Raw genomic sequence first — 23,087 nt, 5'->3', positions numbered from 1 at the left:
CTCTGGTCTGGGTCTCTTTCCACCTCGGTGAAGGAGGACAAGGACACTATCACTGTCTGGCTCATCACCCCAGCTAGAAAGGCTTATTTCAGGATTAAAAATATTTGAGCTGCTGTGTTCCATAGGCCATGGAGCATCATCACCTCCAATGGAGCTCAATTTCCCTAAGGATGGAAGAGCAAGGAGGGCAATTTAGAGCAGATTAAGAGACTGTGATTCATGATCAGCTGCCCTGGCAATTCCTGCTGGGAAGCTGGTCTTTCCCTTGATGCCATGATTAGAATCCAGAGAGTGGAATTAATCCCAACTCTGATCCCAGCTGCTTGCCTGCAACATAGAGGACAGGTCCCAATCTGCAAGACATAAACAGCCTCTGTCCCTGCTCGGTGGGGTGTATAGAAGAGGGCACAATGCCAGGAAGGAGAGGATAGCCTTATGTGACTTCCACAAGGACAAGAAACCATCCAGAACGTACTAGACCGGTATGCCCGTGACATTATGGGTAAGTAGAACGCAGGAGTCCAGACCAAGTTCCCAGCTCCAAGCACCTTGACTTCACGCCCAAAAAAGTAACCTGACTTTTTTTGTACTTTATTACGTGCACACACAAGCACACGGATAGCGCTTTCATCCTGTAAAAGGAGGAACAAAACAATCATGTACTGTCCCCAGCAACAGGTCAAGGAAGGGAGAGGGAATTATTCCGGCCCATCACATGTAGGGCTTTAAACGAGAACAGACGTTGACCTGGACCCTTTTCACTATCGCACCACTACAGAAAACAAAACAAAAGCTGTGTTTACCAGAAAGGCTGCTGCATTGTGTACCCAGTAATTTCTCAAGGGATCGCATGGTTACACCAATAATCAAGTGTGGAAAACAAAAGTGAGTGGATCATCATAGCCAGAGCCACATAGGATGGTTATTCAAGCAATGGGTATTTAGGCATGAGCAACCCTAACAGTTGCAAACTTACTGAACAATCCAGGGGCAAATGCCTCCACTTGATGGGATATTTAGTAGGTACTGGTAGTACAGCCATCTTTCACCTCTGCTTTAACAGATACATCTCCTGCATCACATGTCACTGTCCACATGCTAGGACAGCAGGTACTGACAAAGACAGGAGAGCATCTAGCTTTGCAGTGAGGTCTCCCATCCAAGCTTCTTAGCACAAGGGCTCATATGCCAAAGTAGAGAACTGCCAGTGGCAGGGTTACCCTGAGCACTGTGTTAGATGAGGAAGGAGTTCAGATACACCAGCTGACGGGGCCCCCCACTAACATATGGGACTGACAGAAGCCAGGGGGTATTCAGATTTTTATTTTATCCTTCGTGTATTTTGGCATTTAAGGGGCACACAAAGAGGAAGTGGTGCTAATTATGGCCCACATTATTTCCTGGATGGCACCCTCTTTTGGGAAGGGGGGGCAAGGGAGAGAAGCCACACACACTCACACTCCCCCCTCCTCCCCTTTCAGCTTGAAAGGGCGATGGCATAATTACACCAAGCAGCAAAGCACTAGAGGCTGTGTCTTGGAGTAAGGGGCAATGAGAGATTTTATACTGAAACAAATCCATCTGCCCACCCCTCTTCACTCATGTCCATGGGGGCCCCAGCCCCCAGTTTTATTAGCCAAGGAATGCCTGCCCCCAGAGTTACAGCAGTGGCATAGGTGGAGACACAGCGGGGAGTGGGGTGAAAGAATGTGCACTGCTTCTCTGTATTTATTGTCACTGCCTCCCCCTCCTCATGCCAGCAGCCTGCTCCCCCGCTCCGCACACAGTAGGAGGGGGTTCTAGCTGGGAATCCGCTGATAGAAGTAGATGTAACCGAGATCCTTGGGTGGCTTCTCAGAGGCGCAGACTTTCTGGTCATTGTAAATCACCCACCTGAAACAGAGATGGAGAGATGAGGGCCATCCGCTTGCAGCTGACCTGCAAGTCTGTCCCCACCTTTCCCTCCTATATGACACAGTGGCCTGTTCCTCTCTTTTCCCTCCCTCAGTGACAGTGGATCCACAGGGAGAATGGCACTAGACCACTGAAGTAAAAGGGGGAATGATACTGGTTTATCCTTAGAAGCTGCTGCCTTTAGGCTCTTTCTTGTCCCTTCGAGCCCTTCTTACCTGCCATCCTTCTTGATGTGGCAGACATAATGGCCACACATGGTGGAAGTGCCCATGTGGCTGATGAAGGCAAAAAGCTGATACTCTGAGGGAGAGAGGAAAAAAGAGGTGGTCAGAGAAAGAGACAAGAGGCAGAGAGGGTTACATACCCTTGGATACTCCTGCCCCCCCGAAGAGCTCTCTAGAGAGGAGCTATTGTCCCATGACTCCCTAGAGAGGCCTTCAGAGGTCTGGGCACCACTAATGGCTGAGAAGACATGTTTCATGGTGGAGTAGGTGGAACAAGGCAGCCGCCTAATCACAAGGCCAAGAGAATTTTAGACCCAAGCTCTGTGGAGATACTGGTGAAACAAGCAGGAGGAGAGATGATAGCTCCTTCAAGGCAGCCCTACCTGCTGCCTACCTCCCAGAGCTTGAGGGGGAAGTAGATGAGTGAGGAGGCCCTGGCTCACACCTCTGCTGTATGGGGCTTTCCACATTACAGCAAGTAGTGTAGCAGCTTGGGCATGAATTCCCACAAACATTTAGCTGGCTAGAGCCCAGGTGTTTTGATAGGAGACCAGAAAAGAACAATCTCAGAGGCAACACAGAGATGGGGTTCTAAAGGATGGGAGCAGAGCCCTCCTTACCTCCCTGGTAGGACACCCCTATTCCTCCCCTGCATCTGACTAGACACCACATCCCATTCATCCCTCTGATGATTCCCAGTGGGCACAGACCCTTTCCCCTTCCTCTCTGTTACATTGCCCCAGCAGCCAGATCAACTCTTGGGAGGTGCTAGAATCTCAGGGATCAGTGAGACACCTAAGAGTTTAGGGAGGCTAAAGCTCTGGGGAAGGCTGGGGCCCCATGGTTAGAAACCACCACCACCACCATCCCCAGGAACTGAACTGCCCCTACAGAACCCAGAGGAGGGCAGAACTCGTGCCCTCCAGTGTCTGGGACTCACTTCCAGGTCCATCACGCACTTTGGGACCCACAGGGACAGATTCAGAGATGGACTCAGCTGCCGAGCGCCCCTCTGAGATGTCCATGGCAGCCTCTGCATCCAGGTCATCAATGTGACTGAAGATCCAGTCCACAGCCCGCTCCAAACTGTTACTCTGCAGGAAGAGGGGGAAACTGTCAGGTCAGGAACCCCTCAATCTAAGCACCTCCCTTCCCTGAGGATGCCGTTACCAGCCACAGCCCTATAAGGCTGCAATCCAGCAGTAACCTCATCCTTGATCCTCACCGTGGCTCTTAGGGCTTTCATAGCCTGATCTCGGGAGAAGCCCATGGAGACAATGGTGGCCACGCTATCTTCTGAAGGAGGGTCTGGACAGATGATGGTGGAACCTGGCCCACTAGATCCAGAAAGAACCAGAGGGTTGGCAAAATCTGTAGCAGAAAACAGAACATAGTTCAGAGGGGCTAGCTCTGGTGGTGGGGAAACAGCACTGGCCTCTCCAGCAGGCAGCACTGTAGCGTATAGCACATCGATCCAGGTGGGAGGGCTTTGTCGTGGTCATGTGTTCTCATACCTGGATCATCCATGTGTGACATGATCCAGTTCATGGCAGCCTCAGCCCCGCTGTTCCCTGTGTAGTACACAGCTTTGCGGCAGGCATCCATGGGAAAGCCCATCTCCACCAGCTGGATAATCACTGACTCATCCAACATGGGGGCTGTGGAAGGACAGAGAGATTAGAGGAGCCTTGGCAGTCCTGCTCCCACCCACCCCTTTAGTGTGAGTTCTGTCCCCTCCCTCCCACACAACCTTGGGCAAACCTCAAGCCTCCCTCCCTGGCTGAATCTCATGTGAGCCTTGCCCGTCCCTTGGCTAAGTCCTTACCCCCCACAGCACGCAGGCCTCATGCAGGGGGCGTAGAGATGAAAGTCATGAGCCAGGCACTCCCTAGCAATGGCTCAGGAGCTTTGTCTCCTCTTCACCTCTCACCATGCCGCCAATCTTTGTGCAACCAAACCTCTCTCCCAGCTAGACCTTCTGGATGCATTGTGCATGCCCCTCTTCCCACTCCTTCCTAATATGGGCCCAGACAAACCTACAGCTGAAAGGGCTACTGGGGCCAGCAACATCCTCGTAAAATGAGCATGCCAGGGGACACAGTCACTGGTAGAGGGACAGGAAGAGAGAGACTGAAGGAGAAGGAAATCATTAGCTAGGGAGACAAGTGATGAGGAGAGTGAGGGAGTGAGTCAGGCACTAAGAGGAGGAGAGAAGAAGAGTCACTAACATGTTGGAGAGGAGAAGTGAGGGGAGCAGAAGGAGTCGTCGTCCTCGTTGCCATAGAACCCCAGGCTACCTTTGGGCTCGTCTGGCGTCACCAGTGGAGGTGCGATGTCTGGCATCTCCTCCTCACCAGCTTGCAGCCCTGTCCCCCGCAACGCAGAGATGTCCAGCTCCTCTGGCATTTCGATAGAGACATCTGTAAAAGAGTCTGGATCAGACCCTCAGGGACGTGTTCAGTGAGCTCAAAGAGCATGGATGAGCAGCCCTCAAAGATAAGCCGTTTGGGGTAGAGAATGCACATGGGACATTCTGCGGCAGCAGTATAGCAATGCAGTAAGGAGTGCTCTCCCCTGTCAGTAGTGACCCCAATGCCTAGCATGGGGGTGGTGCTACACAGAGCAGCATTGGGGACTCACTGATCCCGATGCTTCGTGCTTCACCTCACTATCCTTACCGAGCTTTTTGGGTACCCAATCCAAGCCAAAAGTGAATTTCTTGATCTGGATCACCAGATAGTCTGGGAAGGAGGCAAACCGGGTTGTCCTGAAAGAGAGTGACAAATCATGTCTGGACAGGTTACCCTGTGCTTTGTTACTGGGGGAGGAGGAGGGCTAGGGGAGACTGGCTGGCTCGGGGAGAAATCAAGGAAGGGGATTTGGAGTCTTGCACATTCCAGAGCTACTGCTGGAATACAGAGGGAACAGTCTGTATGGCTCTGGGGAGACCCCACTGTACTCAGCACTGAGCCTGCCAAACCCTGAACAATTCCCAGAGGAAGTGCTCTGACTGGAGGAGAGCTTAACCTAGCATTTCCCAAACTTTCTGGGGTGAAGGCCACCTCCAGGAAAATCAAACACTCCTCCCTCCCCCGCAAACCCTGTCATGTGGTACAGGCCACCACAGATTTTAGAATTCTAATTAAATACAGGTAAAACAAACATGTATGGATGCATTTTAAACTATAGTTGAAGGAATGAGGTATATTCAGCACTGGATGTGAAGAAAGGTTTGAACACAACTCATTACTCCAAACTGCAGTAGAATGTTAATAATGTCAACTTGAAAAGCAACATTTCTTTAGACCTGTTATTGCTAAGGGGTGTCTTTCAGTTTTTCTATAACAAAATATCTCCCCCCATGGGCTCTGCTAGGCTCCTTGGGCTTGAGTCCTTCTTGACTGGGAAAGGAATGCCAATGGCAGCAGAACAAACAGCCATTCAGCAGACATTGTAGCTCTTCATTACTGCCTTGAGTTACTATGATCTGTGTTTTGGACAGTGAAACAGTTAATAAATCTGACATTCAAAGTATCACCACTGGCATTTGAGTTAGCTCTGCTGAAGTGACTGGGGCAGCTCATTTTATGTTTTGAAAGTTTTATTCAACTTTAATAACTGGAGACTTCTTTTAAAACGAAAGTTAAGGCTGGGGAGAACAACAGAGTGCTGTCTATATCTCCCTCCCAGGCTAGGCATACTTTAAAGAATAACTCAAATTAAGAATGTCAGAACACTGATAATGGGGCATCAAAACCACTGCCAAATTTTCTGGCTTTCCGTTGCTTTGTTTTCTATACCACTGAATGCAGTGTTGAGGACCCCACAGCCACCTTAACTCTGCCCACTGTAATCCCCATGGAAAAATGGTATAAGACTGAGCCTAGAGGCTCATGAACCACCCCACAGGGTTGACAAGTCATGGATTTCTAAGAGGTGAACTAGCAGCCCTAGGAAACATCCCTGCCCAGGGTACTGTAGGAAAGGGGTTCCCAAGAGGGCTTTTCACACTCTGATCTCTATCCTAGATAGCGCCTCCAAACCACACTCACTTGAGAGCCACAGACTTGGCCTGCAAGGCTGTGCTCCAGAAGTCATCCACCTGCTCTGGAGCCCCATAGGCCTCTAGACAGGAGCTGAAAGGCACCTTGGCTCGGACTAGTTCAGGCAGTGGCTGCTTTTCCTCTTCTGCCTGGTGCTTCCTCTCCTCATATTCCAGCAGCTCATCTGGGGACAAGGCAGAGAAGTCAGGTCCAGATTCCGGGTGCTCACAAGGCACCTGCTGTTGGCTACCTCCAGAGGCAGGACACTAGGCTAGATGGGCTTATCAGGACATGCTCCCTAGAGTGGTGCATAGGGCACACAATCTCCTCCAGCCATCAGGATGGTTTCATTATGCTGACGTCCCACAGGCTAAGTCACAACCCTTGCCTTGGGTGAGGCAGGGGAAAGGTTTGATCCCTAACTTGAGTGACTGATACCTGTCCACAGCATCTCTGAGGAAATCCACCCTGCCCAGCTCCATGGGGTGATGAAGGAGAAGGATTTGGCTCCAGAACACCTTGCTTCTTCAGGTCCTTGAGAGATCCCCTCAACCCCAGTAAAGGAGCACAGTAGATAGAGTTTCCTCACTGATCCCAGTGCCTGCTGCCCCCTCCTCAGTCCCCATCAGGCCACTGACCTTTGTTGAGTGCAGCATCCATGGGCACGGGCAGCTGCATAATGTAGTCCACACGCTGGGTGTATTTCACCTTCTCTGTGGCCAGGCACTTGAGCTTCTCCTCCACCAGGAAACGGAAGACCTCATTGGGATTCTCTGAGCTGCGGCAGTTCCTCTGGGAAGGGCAACATAGTGAAGATGGGAGTAATATCAAGGTGGCCAGATCAACCAATCACAGGAGCAGCAGCCCCACATGGGACACAGACAAAGAACTGTCTCCACTGTCCCTGGTCCAAGTGTACAAGCTGGAGCCCTTCAATCAGCACCATCAGTCTCCAGAAACCAATCCCATTCCCACCGCAAAGGAGAGGGTTCAATTTTTAGGGGAGCTCTGGGTACTCCAAGCTCCCCCAAAGTCTACAAACAGCAATTTCACAGGGGCTGGGGGTGAGCCCCGAACAAAAGGCCCTGCAGTTGCGCACCTTCATCCCCTTCTCCCGAAGCGGTCACTCACTGGTATCCTGAAAAGTTAGTTCTGGTGAACCTGGTGCTTCAAAATACCTGCATGCTGGCCCCCTCCCTGCATTTCCATCCAGCCTAGGTGCCAGCCCTCAACTTGCTGGAGCTCAGAACAGGAGCTGCCCCTTTCCCAGGATTTCAGAAAGTGTGGATCAGTCATTACCTCCACCATGTTGATGAAATGCAGGAAGAACTCCTGGGCATCTTGCTGCCTATTGGTGGAGAATTCTGGGTGCCCTTTGCCAATGAGAGATTTAAACATGCGTGGAGCAATGCCATCCTGCATGCCCTAGAAGAAAGGGGGGTGGGGGGGAAAAGAGGAAGAGGAAGGAGTGAGCATGGCCTCCTAACAGCTCTGCCCTGGGGTACATCTTTCCAAACCCTGCCTCTCTTTAGGGTCAACGCCCTGGACAGAGTCTCCATAGAGGATCCCCCACACCATCACAGACACACTTAGTGCATTCCCTCCGCATGAGGGTAGCGAGGCCCCAGTCCTCACCTTCTGGTTCTGGTCCAGTTGCTGTTCCCCATCTCCAGAGCCTGGCTTCGAATACTCCCCAGAGAGTAGCCCGTGGCCCAACTTGGCTCTGGAATAGCAGACGATTTACCATCAAAGCTGTACCAAGCTGCTTCCAACCCAAACACCCTGGTCACTCCAGGAGCCAGTTCAATCACTCCAGCTTTGAAACTCACGTGGACTTGCCCCAGCTGACCTCGGCTAACCCAGCTCCCTCTTCCTACCCAGCCCAGACTCCTCTGTCTCATCCTGCTCTGTTGTCCCCAGCCCTGTCTGACATCTTCCATTTGAACACCTAACAGAACTTTAAAACTGAGCCTCAGCTCCTCCCTGGCCAGTGGGTAAGGACTGTGGAGGGACAGCCTCAGCCATTCACAGAAAGGCAGCCAGGACTGGGCTGCAACAGTCGTTTACCAGCCACATCTCGCAGCATCTTGGCACAGGAAGTGAAGCCCCGCAAGTGACTCTGTACAGGAGGCTGAGGGAGGCAGAATGCAATCCCTCCAAATCAGTGATGGTTGCGGCCCAAGTCATGGGATAGCAGGAAGCAGACTGCACCCCATTCCCACCAGCAGGTTGATCAGATTTTCCAAAGTGAGAGACAGACACTTTACTGCCCAGGGTGGACAGGAGATAACTGGAGATACCCACTATCAACCCCTCACTGTGCTCTCTTGGGCCCAACTTCTCCCCCTACCATCTTCCTCTACTCCCATCTCCTCCACTCTCCCATTCACACACAGCCCCAGTCACCAATTCACTCCCATTCCCTTGCACACAACCCTGCCAACCCAAGTCAGCCCACCCCCCCTCTCATTTTAGCAATTGACCCAATCTCTGGATGTGTGTATGTGCATATTTGTCTGTTTTTCCCAAAGTTACTTAAGTATTTCAGGAAAATTTGAGAGTGTGGTCACCAACATTTCTGTTACGAGAACCCCTGGACTACCCCCACCTAAACCAGTATACTCTTCTCTCAGGTCTGGTCTACACTGCAGGAAGGGGGAGGGGGGAATGTCGATCTAAGATACGCGACTTCAGCTATGAGAATAGTGTAGCTGAAGTCGATGTATCTTAGACCACTTAGAATCACTTACTTCGCGTCCTCGCGGCGCGGGATCGACGGCTGCTGCTCCCCCGTCGACTCCGCTTCCACCTCTTGCCATGGTGGAGTTCCAGAGTCGAGGGCAGAGTGATCAGGGATCGATTTATCGCGTCTACACTAGACACGATAAATCGATCCCCAATAGATCGATCATGTAGACAGGGCCTCAGACACTTCTCTCTGGCCGGGAGTCTGTGCTGCAGACCCAGACACCCTCCGCTGACAGCTAGCAGTACTACACCCACCAGGAGTTTCCCAGGGGCAGCATGGGTTACTACACCCTGCAGGACATTTGCCACTCTATACAGTTGTGAGATTGAGGCTGGGGCTTAGACCCATTAGCCCATCAAGCCCAATCTCCTAGTCAAACCTCAACTCTTAGAAAGTTCCAGAGATCTTTGATGACTACAAGGGATTGGCATCTCAGAAGAAGTGGGACCTACTTGCAACACAATGCAATTTAAAAATGGGATGGGACATGGGGCCCCCTACTGGAACACCCCAAATCCATACCACATCCCCCTTCTTCAGAGCACTACATACACTTGTGTGCTGAAGTCCTGCGTGGGGTCTGAGGGAGCACTTTGGAATATCTTCTCCAGCTTATCCACATACCTGCAAAGCAAACCAGAGAGGCAAAGGGAGCTGCAGACAGAGCCGCATCCAGCAGGGTAAATGGCTTATACAAGGCTCCCAACCCCAGAAAGTAAGATCTCAGCACCCCACAAAGGATGGAGTGAATTAATTCCTCTCAGAGTTCAGGTAGAATTGGGGCAATTGGGATGGAGACCAGGACTAAATGGCCTAAGTAACCCACACTCCTGGAGCAGTGGTGAGGGGAGGGGGCCTTTCCTTAGCTCACTTACTTTCTCTGGAAGTCAGGGATGCTGAACAGCACCTGCACCACAGAATTGAGGTAGCAACTATTGCCCAGGTTTCGGATGCCAGTGTAACCAGGGCCATAGAGGGGTTTAAGCTGCACCCCAGACTCCTGGATCAGCTCCCACTCCCCAATGCGCTGATTCATGTCAATCTCCAGCTCAGTCATTGTCTTGTCTGTCTGTGGAGAGAAGAGATGGACCGGGGGGGGGGGAGCTCAGAGAAGAGCCACAGATACACTCTGGGCCAGAAAGACAGAGTTTCAGGAGATATTCCAAAGCTAAATTCATCCTGTTTGGTGAAAACTATGACTGGGGGGGAGGAGAGAAAGATATGGAAAGGGTGTGCAAGTGTCTAAGGGGTGCCAATTCCAAGGGGAGAAAGATGGGGGAGGGGCAGGCAGAAGAGGAACAGGGCAAGTCTGAGGCAAGGAAAAGGAGCTCAGGAACCATCCCCCAGCACTGAGGTGTCAGAGTCTGAGAAGCCATCTCCCCAAGGGAGGCCCTGTTGCTTGGAGTACTGAATAGGAGCCACAAGGGAATGAATCTGCGGGGGGTGTAGGAGAAGAAAGGGAAACCAGTCAGCTCTCTGCTTGAGAGGAAGTGGGGGCTGTGTACCCAATGACCACAGCACAGTAACTGAGTTACAGCCCCCACCCTGGTTGGTGACCGGAGACTCGGATCCAGCTGAGGACTCAGTGTGAGAGGACAAATGCCTGCAATATCCTAGACAAACCTTACTGAATTAGGTTTAATACATTTGGGAGGTCCATTGTATTAAAAATGTAATTGATAGTGTGTTATTGTAGGATTGTCCGTAGCTTGGGGAAACATTAGGAACTTCAAAGAACTGTTTTGGACAATATGTGAGAAGTGGGTTTCCTTGGAGGTACTTGGGAGGTTTTTTGAAGCTACACCCTAGGGAGAAAAACCCATTGTCGGCGGATTACCTGCTCCTGGAAACTCCAGATCAGAGACCTCTGAACTGTATAAAGGTTGGACTAAATTTTTCATGAGTGTGCTAGTTCTGAGCTGAGGTTGTTATGAACTTGTGACCACAGACGGGATCCCTCTGCTGGGTCTGAAGGGCTAATCACTGCCAGAACCCACATCAGAGTTGGGGTGATCTCTGGTAAGCTTATTAGCCTGCGTACTGCTTCTTTTAGTGTTTTCTGAGTAATGCTTTAGCCCTAAGAATAAATAAGCTTGCATAGAAAGAGCTGTGTGGTAGCTTAACTGGGGGAGTCACATTTATTAGTCTCTGAAGAGAAACCAAGCAGTCTGCTCAGGTAGTCTGTTTTATGCTGGGAACAACACAGTGAAGGAAGGGAACTGTTCAGCCTGGAGATACCCCAGTCAGTGGGGAGAGAAACACGCATCTCCACCAAAGAGAGGTGACAGCTGGGGAGGCAGAACCCTGGCAGTGGTGCCCTTGCTGAACCCCTGAGGGAAAACAGGTGCAACTGTGATACTCAGACCCCCTTGTTTTGATTGGGGGTTTCCCTCTCACCTTCTGCATCTTGAGCATGTCAATCCCAAAGTGAGCCAGATGTTCAGCCAGGCTAGGATCCAGCACCATATCATCCTCATCATAGGAGTAAACATCTGTGGGGATACAGATAGGAAAGGAAAAGAAATTAGCTTATACCCCAACCACTCCCAGATCCCACCAACACCCACCCTTTCTTCCTCAAACAACCTGCTGCTAGGGGAAGGGAGCAACATAAAGTGCTCAGAGCTTTAAGGTCTAACAGACTAACTGTCTGAGCCAGTGGTTTTCAAACTGCAGGTCATGACCCAGTACTCGGTCGCGGAGTGTAAGGAACTGGGTTGTGGTGGCTCTGGTCAGCATCGCCGACTGGGCCATTAAGGACCCGGTCGGCGGTGCTGCCCGGCTAAGGCAGGCTAGTTCCTACCTGTTCTGACGCTGTGCTGTGCCCCGGAAAGGGCCAGCAGCAGGTCCAGCTCCTAGGCAGGAGGCCACAGGGCTCCGCACGCTGCCCCCGCCCCGAGCGCTGGCCAATGGGAGCTGGGGGTGAGGGCTGGTGCCTGTGAGTGAGAGCCACGGAGAGCTGCTTGCACACCTCTGCCTAGGAGCCGGACCTGCTGCTGGCCATTTCTGGGGCGCAGTGTGGTCCGCGGTGCCAGGACAGGCAGGAATCCTGCCTTAGCACCCCTGCTGCACCGCTGACCAGGAGCCGCCCAAGGTAAATCCGTGCCCCAACCCCGGGCCCCAGCCCTGAGCCCCTCACAAACCCAAAGCCCCTTCCTGCACCCCAAACCCCTCATCCCCGGCTCCACCCCAGAGCCTGCACCCCCAGCCCAGAGCCCTGACCCCCCTCCCACATCCCAACACCCTGCCCCAGCCCTGAGACCCCCCAACCCCAGAGCCCCCTCCTGCACCCCAAACCCCTCAACTCCAGCCCCACCCCAGAGCCTGCACCCCCAGCCCAGAGCCCTGACCCCCTCCTGCACCCCAACCCCCTGCCTCAGCCCAGATCCCCCTCCCACACCCTAAACACCTCATTCCCGGCCCCACCCCGCACCCCAACCCTCTGCCCTAGCCCTGAGCCCCTCCCACACCTCAAATCACTCAACCCCAGCTCCGTTGGGTCATGGCCATTAACAATTTTCTTTAACTGGGTAGCCAGAAAAAAAGTTTGAAACCCACTGGTCTGAGCAGTACTGTCCTAAGGTGGGAAGAATGGGGGACCCAAGTTCCCCAAAGGTGTGGGGTAAGGAAGAGGAGCAAACAACTTTGCCTTGGAGTCTAGTACAAAGGCCCTGTGTGCCTCGCTAGCAGAGGGGTGTTGCGCTATCCACCCTCCTTCCCTGTCCCAGACTACTAAAACAATGAGCACCCCACATCCCACCCCACAATCCCAGGCTGGAGGGAAGAGGGAATACAGATAGCCCTTTCAAAGGCCCTAGAATTCCAAGGAAGGGGGCAGGGGAAGCACAGGGTTTCAGCAATTATCTCATTGCTCTCTCCCCAAGAAGTGTATCAGGCCAGGAAAACCCAGTTGTTGGTGGTGGCAGCTAGTTGGTGCATGTCCTAGGCCATAGCATTAGCACAATTAGTGTGACATCCCAAAACCCCCCTCACTTGTTCTGTCAGGGGACCATGGTGCCCATATTCAGCCCATTCAGATGCCTGGCATCTGCAACTCCACTGAGTCCTCCCATCTCACCAGCCCCATCGGGGGTGATGGTTCCCAGTTTCACAGCCAGCGGGTAGCCAGTCTCCCGATAATGCTCAACTGCGTGGTTGTTGCCGCCACTGCCGTCAAAGTAGCGCCGGCCACACAGGATGGATCCATCAGTCATGTTGAGCCACAGGTTCTCACGCATGTCGCACTTGTTGCATTTCCAGCCACTGCCAGCAGTGGGAGAGAAAAGGAGCAGTCTATTTTCTATTACTCACCCACCATGACATAAGCAAAGGTTTTTGGGATTCCACTCCCCTCCTACTCCAGGAAGCAGAGGACCCGGGGAGACCTATACGGCGGGAGTCAGTTCTAGTCAACACCCCACCCAGAGTTTCCAGGAATTTACCAGCTTGTATCACGGGCCACACCTCGATCAGGGAGAGGCGTGGCTACATGGAGCAGAACCAGCAACAGTCCCATCACAGCCCCAGAGAGAGAAGTTGTGTTGTGAAGTGTCCAGGGCAAGAGGGAACCTGGCCAGGCTTGATGCCAGACTCACCACGGAGGGATGCGGACACTGTTCTGTAGCTGGTGCAGGGAGAAAGCATGTTTGGAAACACGCCGAACTTCTCCGTCCCATGCCTGCACCTCCTGCTTCCGCGAGGCTGAATCTGCTGTCAGGATAGCCTCAACCGCACTGGCAATCTGGAATTGGGGAGCGGGAGAAATAGGGGGATAAGAGCTTCACATCACCTACCCTTGCTATTCCGGACTTGGGCTCCCCACAAGGCTCTGCTAATGCCACTCCATCCTGCCCAGCCCCCCCCATGCTATTCCAGTCCTGAGACCACAACATTACTGGATCCAATTTACAAAACAGCGTGCTTCCTGCAGACAGAAAATAAAGACCTACCCTGTCTTGGACCATGTCTGGCAGCCCCTCCAGCCCATCCCGTGGGATCTCCAGGTGCTCTGGGAAAATAACTATTTTTATGTCTTCATCATATTCAAACTTCTCCTCTGGGATGTCAAACCCACCTTCTATGCCTACAAGAGAAGGAACACTGCAGTAAGAGAAAAGGCAAAGAATCTATAACCTAGCCAGCTTTCTTGCCTTATGGATGCCAACCCCAGGGAGGGGCTTTCCAGCCTTGGATATTGTGTGAAGTAGAGAACCGTAGAGCTGTGACTAGCTCTGTCTAAGTCTATAGTGACATTAGTGAGGACAGAACCACCGGGAGGCATTGATGCTCCTGATTCACAGATGTAATGACAACTAACAGTAATTGGGGGACACAGGAAGAAGTCCTCGCAAACCCAAGGGCCAGTGCACTACCACTTCAAAACACCTGGCTAAGGCAGAGAGTGTTCACTGCTCCTTGCACCTTCCACAAAGGGAGGCTTCCTGCTGTTCCAGTGTTTGAGGGCAGGGCATGGAAGTGCTTAGTTCAGGTCTCCCCCAGAAATGTTAGAGTTACAAGAACAAACCTCACAGACTTAAAGAAACTGGGAAATGCACAGTTCAAGTAGTATCCCACTCCATCCCCTTTGAGATGTCAGCAGGCAGGCACAGGCACTCTGCATAATGGGGCTCTAGTGTTACTTTCGAGCAGTCACTGACCACATACCAAAGAATAATGTTTGTGTGATTGAAAGCACCCCGTATTCACACCTTACATACTCCTGTGATAATCTTTGTACAAAATATGCCTTGTGAGATATCATTTAAAAACTAGCAACACACTGATCATCAATATTCTTATGTAATGTATGTACAAAATGCATATTAAGAGTTATGCACATAAGCTGAAATTATGACTACAATGTGTTTACCAGACAAGTTGGGGGAGGAGGGCAAACTGGTTTCTCAAAGGAAAAGATGATGCTTTTAGCCAGGTGTCATCAAAGTTGACTGGCAATCACTTGTCAACTGGCCATTCTTTGGCAACGAAGGGGGCCAGGAACAGATTGATACGCATTATAGCAAACAACATGGAACCTCTTACACCACGAGACTCCATGTCTCTGTCCATACAGCTGGAATGAACTTCATCTAAGAGTAACTGCAGGAAAATATTTTTCAAAGGATGACTGGACTATAAAAGTGAGGGGCAAACACACCCCGTGTGTGCGTGCACATTCTCTCTCTCTCTCCACCCCCACCCCAAGACGACAAAGGAACCAGCCCTTTGACTTTGCGGGAGAGCCTGACTTGAGGATTTGGTCAGCTGTGTTGCTGGGAACCTGTGGTACAGATTTTACCTTGAACCAAGTCTAGCTTGTTAAGTTTTAGCTAGGAAGTGTTTTATCTATGTCTCTTGTAACCATTTCTGACTTTCTGAGCATTCCTGGTTTTCTAACATTGGAGTTTGGGGATCTAAAATCCTACATTCCTGAAGGGTACAGGGAGCAGACAGCACTTGGTTCAGGAACAACCTTAACCTGACATTTTTTGTAAGTGAATTTCCTGTGTTTTTTTTAAAAGGCAAATGAGCTAGATTGGTTTGGGTTCCGATGTCTCTCTCTGTCTCAACACAATGGTTCACTCTATTGTGGCAGGGGCGTCTAGTCTTTGCAGTCAATACTAGTTGTTACTTTGCTTGCCAGCAGGTTCAACTTAACGTCATCCTTGAACAGGACAGATTGATACAAAAAAAATCAAAGTGATTTAAATCAGCAAGCAGGAAACCTTGGTTGAAAATCATCCATTTTAATCTTGTTTTTACATTTGTACTTTTTAGTTAATTTACTAAAGAAAGATTGATTCTCATTGATTGGTAACCATTAAAAATATGTTCATTTGTAACTAAATATAACCTTTACACTAAAATTTAATACTTTTGGGCTAACCAGAAGAATACACTATATCTATACATGTTTATTTAAGCACTTATATAGCTTAACAATTATTCAGAGTCTTAATTTTTACATTATGCACTATTCACCATTTTTAGCCTTTTTTGCTTGTGATTTCTGTCAAGCTGCATTTGGATGGAAGATGGAATTCAATTTAGCGAGTACAAAACCAGCATTTTAAAACTATTTTGTGCTAGTTAAATACAATCACCTTAAATAGCTATAAGAAAAAAATAGGAAGTTTATCACAACACGGTTTGCCTTTAAAACTGATTTATTAAAGAAAGGAAGTAAATTAATTGAATGGACTGTTTCTGGTCAAGATTTTAAAACTAATAGCTCTCATAGACTTTAAGGCCAGAAGGGACCATCATGATCATCTAGTCGAACCTCCTGCACATCACAGGCCAGAGAACCTCACCCATCCACTCCTGCAATAGGCCCATAACTTCCGGCAGAGATACTGAAGTCCTCAAATCTTGATCTAAAGACTTCAAGTTACAGAGAATCCACCATTTGCTCTAGTTCAAACCAGCAAGTGACCCACTGTGCCCCATGCTGCAGATGTAGGTGAAAAATCCCCAGGACATCTGCCAATCAGACCTGGGGAAAAATTCCTTCCCAGCCCCAAATGTCCTCTCACACCACATTTTTATTCATAGATTGGAAGAGAGAAAAAAGTTTTCTTGCTTTTTCAACTCACAATCAGTTTTTAAACTTTAAATGAACTAGTTATTGAACTGGACTAGTTGAATTGAAATAAAGAAAAAATTCTCTCTGCACCTGCAAAAGAGGCTACTATGTCAAAAGCTGGTTTAGCACTTCAGCAAACTCTGGTCTAGGTGCTTAGCCAGTGACTTTCTCCAGTTCAGTGGTACGACTTTCTTTAAAACTTCAGCAGCAAATACATAGTGCTTGAATATTGTTGTAATTTGAATTAATTTAAAAGATTATAGTACGTTTAAGTCTTAGCATTGGTTGCCAATTCCAAATTTAATTTGTAATAGGCATATTTTTAAAAATAAAATATTTAAATAAAAATCTGATTTTGTTTGTTTTATTTAAATCATCCATTTTTACCCACCCTGTGGGGCAGGCCCTTTTACCCAGTGTTCTAGAAACAGTCACTATCTAAAAGAGCCTCCATTCCACAGCGCTTCCCAGAGCCACCACCACCTGATCAAATGGAAGAGCCTAATCGCTACTGACAATCAAAAATATACATTTCACCAAGCACAACGCTTTCTCACCCTCCACCTCCTCCAAATACCCCTTGAGTGCAATGATATGGTTATGCTGTTACACCAGCACAGTGACAGAGAGCTACAAACTTTGGTGGGTTCAGAAATACCAGGAACATAGTGAACTGAAAAACACAAGTCAGCACACTATCCCCAGACTCTCCACATACATAAAAATGCCTTCTCAGTCTCTCTCCTGATGTATCCTCAGGGCTCCCAGTCTCTACAGAGAGCGCCATGCTTTTCCCCCACAAGGAGCGATTGAGAATAGGGAATCCCCAGAGCATTAAAAGGTTCCTGAACCCTAAAACAAAATAGGCTACTAGGGTTTCAGGATGGCCCTTCAGAGCTTCCTAAAGCTCTGATGGGATGGTGGACCCCCTGTGAGCCTCAGGCTCGACAGGTGGGAGAGGCCCTCCAACAGCTTATCACAGGGATCCCAGTGATCTATTGAGGTGCTTATAAGCCCCCCCACTTCAATACTGAACACCTCATAAACACTGATGGAATTATCCTACCCCCACTCTGTGAGGTAGAGAAGTTTTGTTGTCCCCCTGTTACAGATGGGGAAAGAGGCACAGAGACTAAGGTCTTGTTTACACTATGGGGGGAGATCGATCCAAGTTACGCAACTTCAGCTACATGAATAACGTAGCTGAAGTCGACGTACTTAGATCTGCTCACTGCAGGGTCCATACTAAACCATGTTGATGGGAGACGCTCACCCGTCGACTCCCCTTGCATTTCTTGCTCAGGTGGAGTACAGAAGTCGACAGGAGAGCGATCTGTGGTCGATTTACAAGGTCCAGACCTGCTAAATTGACCGCTGATGCATCAATCGCTACGTGTCGATCCCCTGGTAAGTGTAGACAAGCCCTAAGGTGGAGATTTTGAAGGGATTTAAGACCAGAAATCAATGGGGCTTTGCTCTTAAATTCCTTTCGGCAGTTTTGAAAATCTTCCCCAAAGCAATTAATCCAACATCACACAGGAAGCCTGCAGCAGAAAGAATGTGAGAACCACTGCCTTAACCAAAAGACCAGTCGTTTCCTTCTTACAGTCCCCTGCCTCATTCATTACACTGAAGTGTCTTCAAGTGCAGCTATTTGCTGGGCCAATAGAGATGCATGTCTCACAGAGCTTTGTAGAGTGGGTACACAGGAATAACCCAATTGTACAAAGAGCATAGCCAAGCACATGGATTTGGCCTAATCTTTCCGAGAGGCAGTTGACAAGAAGGTGTGAGTAAAGTGGGTGAGTAAATCATACCTTCTTGTCAACTGTCTGTAATGGGCCACTCTCATTACCACTTCAAAAGTTATTTTTCCCTCCCTTGTTATCCTGCTGTTAATTGATTTATCTCGTTAGACTGACCTCACACTTGGTAAGGCAACCCCCATCCTTTCATGTATTTATACCTGCTCCTGTATTTTCCACTCCATGCATCTGATGAAGTGGATTCTAGACCACGAAAGCTTATGCCCAAATAAATTTGTTAGTCTAAGGTGCCACAAGGACTTCTCGTTGTTTTTGCTGATACAGACTAACACAGCTACCACTCTGAAATGTGTTATATGTTTCTCTCTAGTGGCTGGTCTACATAAGAGGCAATAACTTACTACTTTTAGCTGCAGTGTTGGAGGTCTGTGCTGTTATGCAGGAGGTTCTGGGTTCAAAACTGATCTAAATGAGCAAGAAGCATTTTGAGTGTCCTGGCCTGAATTCCTGACCACAACTCTTTCCAGGTTGTGCACACGGAGCACCAGCACCGCAGCATTCCACTCTATCATTCCAAAAAGGATCATTTGTGTATTTCAGTGTTTAGGCCTTTTTCAGTACCATGCCCTAGATCTCAAAGAACATTCTAGACCAGAGGTTCTCCATCTTTTATTTTCTGAGGACTCCCCCCCCCAACATGCTACAAAAACTCCACAGCCCACCTGCAGCACAATAACTGTTTTTTTGCATATAAAAGCCAGGTCCGGCATTAGGGGGTAGCAAGCATTGCAATTGCTTGGGGTCCCATGCCACAGGGGCCCCTGTGAAGCTACATAGCTCATGTTTCAACTTCAGCCCTGGGTGGTAGGACTCAGGATCCCAGGCTTCAGCCCCATGCGGTGGGGGTTTGGCTTTCTGCCCTGGCCCCAGCAAGTGTAACACTGGCCTTGCTTGATAGCCCCCCTTACACCTGCTCATGGCTCCAAAGAGGCCCCGTACCCCTGGTTGAGAACCACTGTTCTAGACAGAAAAGTTTAATGAGGAGCCTGCCCATAATTTTTCCCCTATCTTCACTAAAAAGGGTTAGGTTTTTCAACTATGTAAAACATTATGGGGGACTCTCAGAAACCTTTCGATCAAGCAATGTCAAAGTTTCCCCAAACTCTATCCCAGCCCCTAACCTTGCATAGCAGTGTTCAAGCTGATCTATGTATGCAGATTTTAGAGAAGATGCAAATTCCATCTGTTAACAGAACCCCATTATTACAGACTTGAACATAAAGCAACTCTCATTACTGCAGAAGGTTATTAAACAGCTATCCTTCTTGGCCGTTCCCAGATATGTGGACATTGGACTAGATGGGACTACCAGGTCTAATCCAGCACAGGGGCATGAAAGGCAAGAGTGAATGGCCACTGGGCCAGACAGCTGTAGAGGTCTGATCTGACACAGAAGGGAAACTGGGCTAGCTGGAGTTGTTTTCTTACCAATAGCTAAGCGGGTGGGTTTCTTCCTGGGGGGATCTCCAGCACTGGAGCTACTGTCTTCCTCCTTCTGTTTTAGGAGGCAAGGAGAGAGAGGAGACAGTCAATAAGGAGGCCAAACAGTCTGAGAGTAGCCCAAAGCCTGTGGATCTGAGGCAGATACTGCAGGTAGAGAGAGATGGGGCAGGCAGCCAGTACAATAACTAATTGAGTCAAAAAGAAAAGGAGTACTTGTGGCACCTTAGAGACTAACAAATTTATTTGAGCATAAGCTTTCGTGAGCTACAGTTCACTTCATCGGATGCATTCAGTGGAAAGTACTGAATGCATCCGATGAAGTGAGCTATAGCTCACAAAAGCTTATGTTCAAATAAATTTGTTAGTCTCTAAGGTGCCACAAGTACTCCTTTTCTTTTTGCGAATACAGACTAACACAGCTGCTACTCTGAAACCTGTCATTAATTGAATCAGAGCTCCAGAGTTGGGGTCCCATCCGGGGGTCGGGGGAGAAACACAAGGTTGTGTTTCAGATGAGGGAAAACCTCAGGTCTGAGTGAACATGGAGCTGGATCCCTCTTCTCAGACTCAGAGCACATTTGGCAGTGCAGTGTGTCCCCCAGCTCCAAGCACCCCATTCTTACCAGCTTGCGTGTTCTCTTGAGGTGCAGATAGACCCGATGGCCTGTTTTCCCATAGTACTTCTCTACATATTGCTTCCCGAAGCCCAGGAATGTGTTCATACAAATATACAGCCCCCCATCTGACTCCTAGGGGAGAAAGACAGACTGAGAGGGAGACATGTCTCAGAGGGGCCAAAGGAAGATATTCAACAGAACAGAATAGACTTTTTACTTTTAGCATACTGGTTCTAATCCAGCTCCATTCAATGACTGCAAATTATGCCCATGTGTCAGCCGTTCAGTGGCTGGTCTGAAAGGAGTTGTCAAATCTCACTCTAGTTGCGAACAAGCTACGTATCTCCCACCACGATGAATGATTTGAAAATCCACTTGCCCGTTTATCCATAGTGGGTAGGAAGCTGAATCAGGCCAGACCCATAAACTTCTGAGGAGATGTAGTCTCATTTAAAGAAGCCTTTAGAATTTACAGTTGCAAAGTATGACCCAGGCAAAACTGATGCAGCTACATCAATCTGTCTCTGCAGATAGATGGATCTAGTGCTACTGGTGCTGCCTTGAGCTTTGTCAAATTGTTGCAGAGTGAAAGTTAACTAGAATCTTGTTTTAGGTTTTACTGTTGTTTTGGAACATTGTGGGCAGCTGTGAAACAGACCAGGACAAGAATCAGGTCAGTCTCACAAGTTGGCAACCTCCCAGCACCTACAGCACTGATGCTATTTAGAAGTGGTGGGGGAGGGCATGAGACACACCTAAACGTGGAGACCAGGAAAGAGACAGAATAGCAGAGAATACCCAATCTGAGTCTCAGCAATCAGAAAACTGAAATGGAGACAGAAACAAAAAACAGGGTTCAGAATTCAAATGCAGGGCTTGTGGAGGAAAAGAGTCTTTCATTTCCTATTGCTTTGGACAGTGGGACCCAAAATCTTTTCATGTCTGTCTTTGATTAGTAGGTTTAATTCTTGTAGTGTGGTGAAGAGAAAAACAGACACTGAAGACAACTTAAAAAGATCTAATTATGTGGGGAAAAAAAGAAAGTGGAATAAAGCCAGGAAGAGAGAGAAAAAAGGTAAAAACAAAGTGAGAGACTGGCTGTAAGTTACGTGTTTAGCATGTTAGAAATTTGGTTGACAATGTTACAATTTGATACAAGAAAACATATCACACATCTATACTCATCCATACAAACTGCAATGGCAGTTGCAATGTACAGGGAGAAAAACTTGCTCTACTGCTACTCGGGCTGACCCCAGTCAGAGGATAGAGGCCTCCAATTCCCATGGGCTGCCAATCAAGCACTTTAACCAACACTAACTTCCCAATGAAAAAATTGAACCATTTTAGAAATGCCTGAGGCTGTAACTCCATTGGGTGAATGTGGCTGGAGAGAAGGGGAAAGAGAGGGAGAAGGGACACTGCTCTTTTAATGACACAGCACTGGGGTACCCCCAGCTTTTGGGGCCAGGGAGAACTTTGTGTTCCAACCTACGAGGACATAGGGTCCCTAAGACAAGGTGAGCCCAGGGAGGTTCTGAGGGACTTTAATTTAGAAGCTATGGGGTGGTTCAACCCCGTCAGTTGCCTGGATGTTTAGAAGAAACAGAATGTACTGTCCACACCCCAGGAAAGGGCCTGGCTGTGCCCCCAGGAGGTGATGCAGATCTCCCCCGCAAACTGGGTTCGAGAGTGTGGGTGTAAGAAACAGCAATAACTCCCCCCGCGACCAACTCCCACGAGGGAGAGCGTGCGCGTACAAACCCAGACTCCAGAGGGTGGGCAAGGGGATCAAGAATGAGATCACCCCCTGTGGATGTTTCCGGGTGCTGCCAGACTAGCCGGGCTACGCCCACCAGCGTGCACCGCGAACAGCCCAGCCCAGCCCGCCAGAGATGCCAACAGGGCAGCGGGGCGAGGAGCCCTCCGTGCCGCCCGTGGAGCGACTCTAGTCTCGGGGGCTGCAGCGCGGCCGGTCAGGGCCCTCGGACTCGCTCTGGGGAAGGGGGTCAGCAGACTACAGCTCCCAGCATGCTTCGCACAGGAGAGCCGTCTCGGGTCTGCGCTCCCCATCCCAGCGGGCGCCGACGGGGCCGGGCCGCCCTGCAGTGAGTCAGCAGGACAAGCGCGCGGAGACGCTGCCGGGGCGGCGGAAAGGCCGGACCCCGCGGGCAGCACTGGGACGGAGAGAACTACACCCCCCAGCACAGCTCGCCCAGGCATGGGGCCGGGACTCAGGGCTTGCCGGGAGCTGTAGTCCTCGCAGCCGCACACTCAACTGAGCCGAACAGAGCCCACACCCACGGAAGACTTCATGTCCCAGCATGCCCCATGCGGGCCGGTCCCCAGGGCCCAGGCGCGCGGAGGATCAGGCCGGCGAGCAGGCGGCCTCACGGTGAAGGGGGGGACAGCTTACCGGTGTATCGAAGGAAAAGGCGCATTCCTCCTTATGGACCCGGTCCCCAGCCTTGGGCACGCGGATGACCGGCAGCACCGACAGCAACGCCTCACTCAGCTCCGCCATGACAGCGGCTCCCTACAGCACCACCCACAGCCCCACCCTGACCAATCACAGACCTTCGTTGTCAGAAACTCGCTAGCCAATCCCGCTCCACGCAGGCGCACAAGCAAAGAGGTGGAGCTACCGTTAACGCTCCGCCCCTTCGCTCCAAAGCCTGCCCTGCTC

The 23,087-nt window shown here is 49.9% G+C and overlaps 1 protein-coding gene across 2 annotated transcripts; it reads right to left on the bottom strand.

Annotated features, from left to right (window-relative positions):
- Positions 1-577: 577 nt before the first annotated feature.
- On the bottom strand, positions 578-22,992 carry USP5 (ubiquitin specific peptidase 5). Of its 2 annotated transcripts, none has more exons than XM_074934085.1 (20): positions 22,818-22,992; positions 20,408-20,533; positions 19,770-19,836; positions 13,880-14,013; positions 13,526-13,671; positions 13,009-13,193; positions 11,328-11,422; positions 9,806-9,999; positions 9,483-9,554; positions 7,817-7,904; positions 7,481-7,606; positions 6,820-6,973; positions 6,191-6,365; positions 4,817-4,905; positions 4,367-4,558; positions 3,653-3,796; positions 3,364-3,509; positions 3,079-3,232; positions 2,130-2,214; positions 578-1,893 (listed from the first exon to the last, which is right to left on the bottom strand). In XM_074934085.1, the coding sequence occupies exons 1-20, from the start codon at positions 22,923-22,925 to the stop codon at positions 1,800-1,802; spliced, it is 2,574 nt and encodes an 857-aa protein (XP_074790186.1). In that variant the 5' UTR covers positions 22,926-22,992; the 3' UTR covers positions 578-1,799. The 2 variants fall into 2 exon arrangements, with proteins under 2 accessions (XP_074790186.1, XP_074790195.1); XM_074934094.1 differs by having other exon boundaries at positions 4,436-4,558.
- Between the last annotated feature and the right edge of the window lie 95 nt (positions 22,993-23,087).

This window comes from Natator depressus, chromosome 1 (genome assembly GCF_965152275.1).
Source record: "Natator depressus isolate rNatDep1 chromosome 1, rNatDep2.hap1, whole genome shotgun sequence".
Lineage (NCBI taxonomy): Eukaryota > Metazoa > Chordata > Testudines > Cheloniidae > Natator > Natator depressus.
This window is presented reverse-complemented; position numbering and strand designations above follow the sequence as displayed.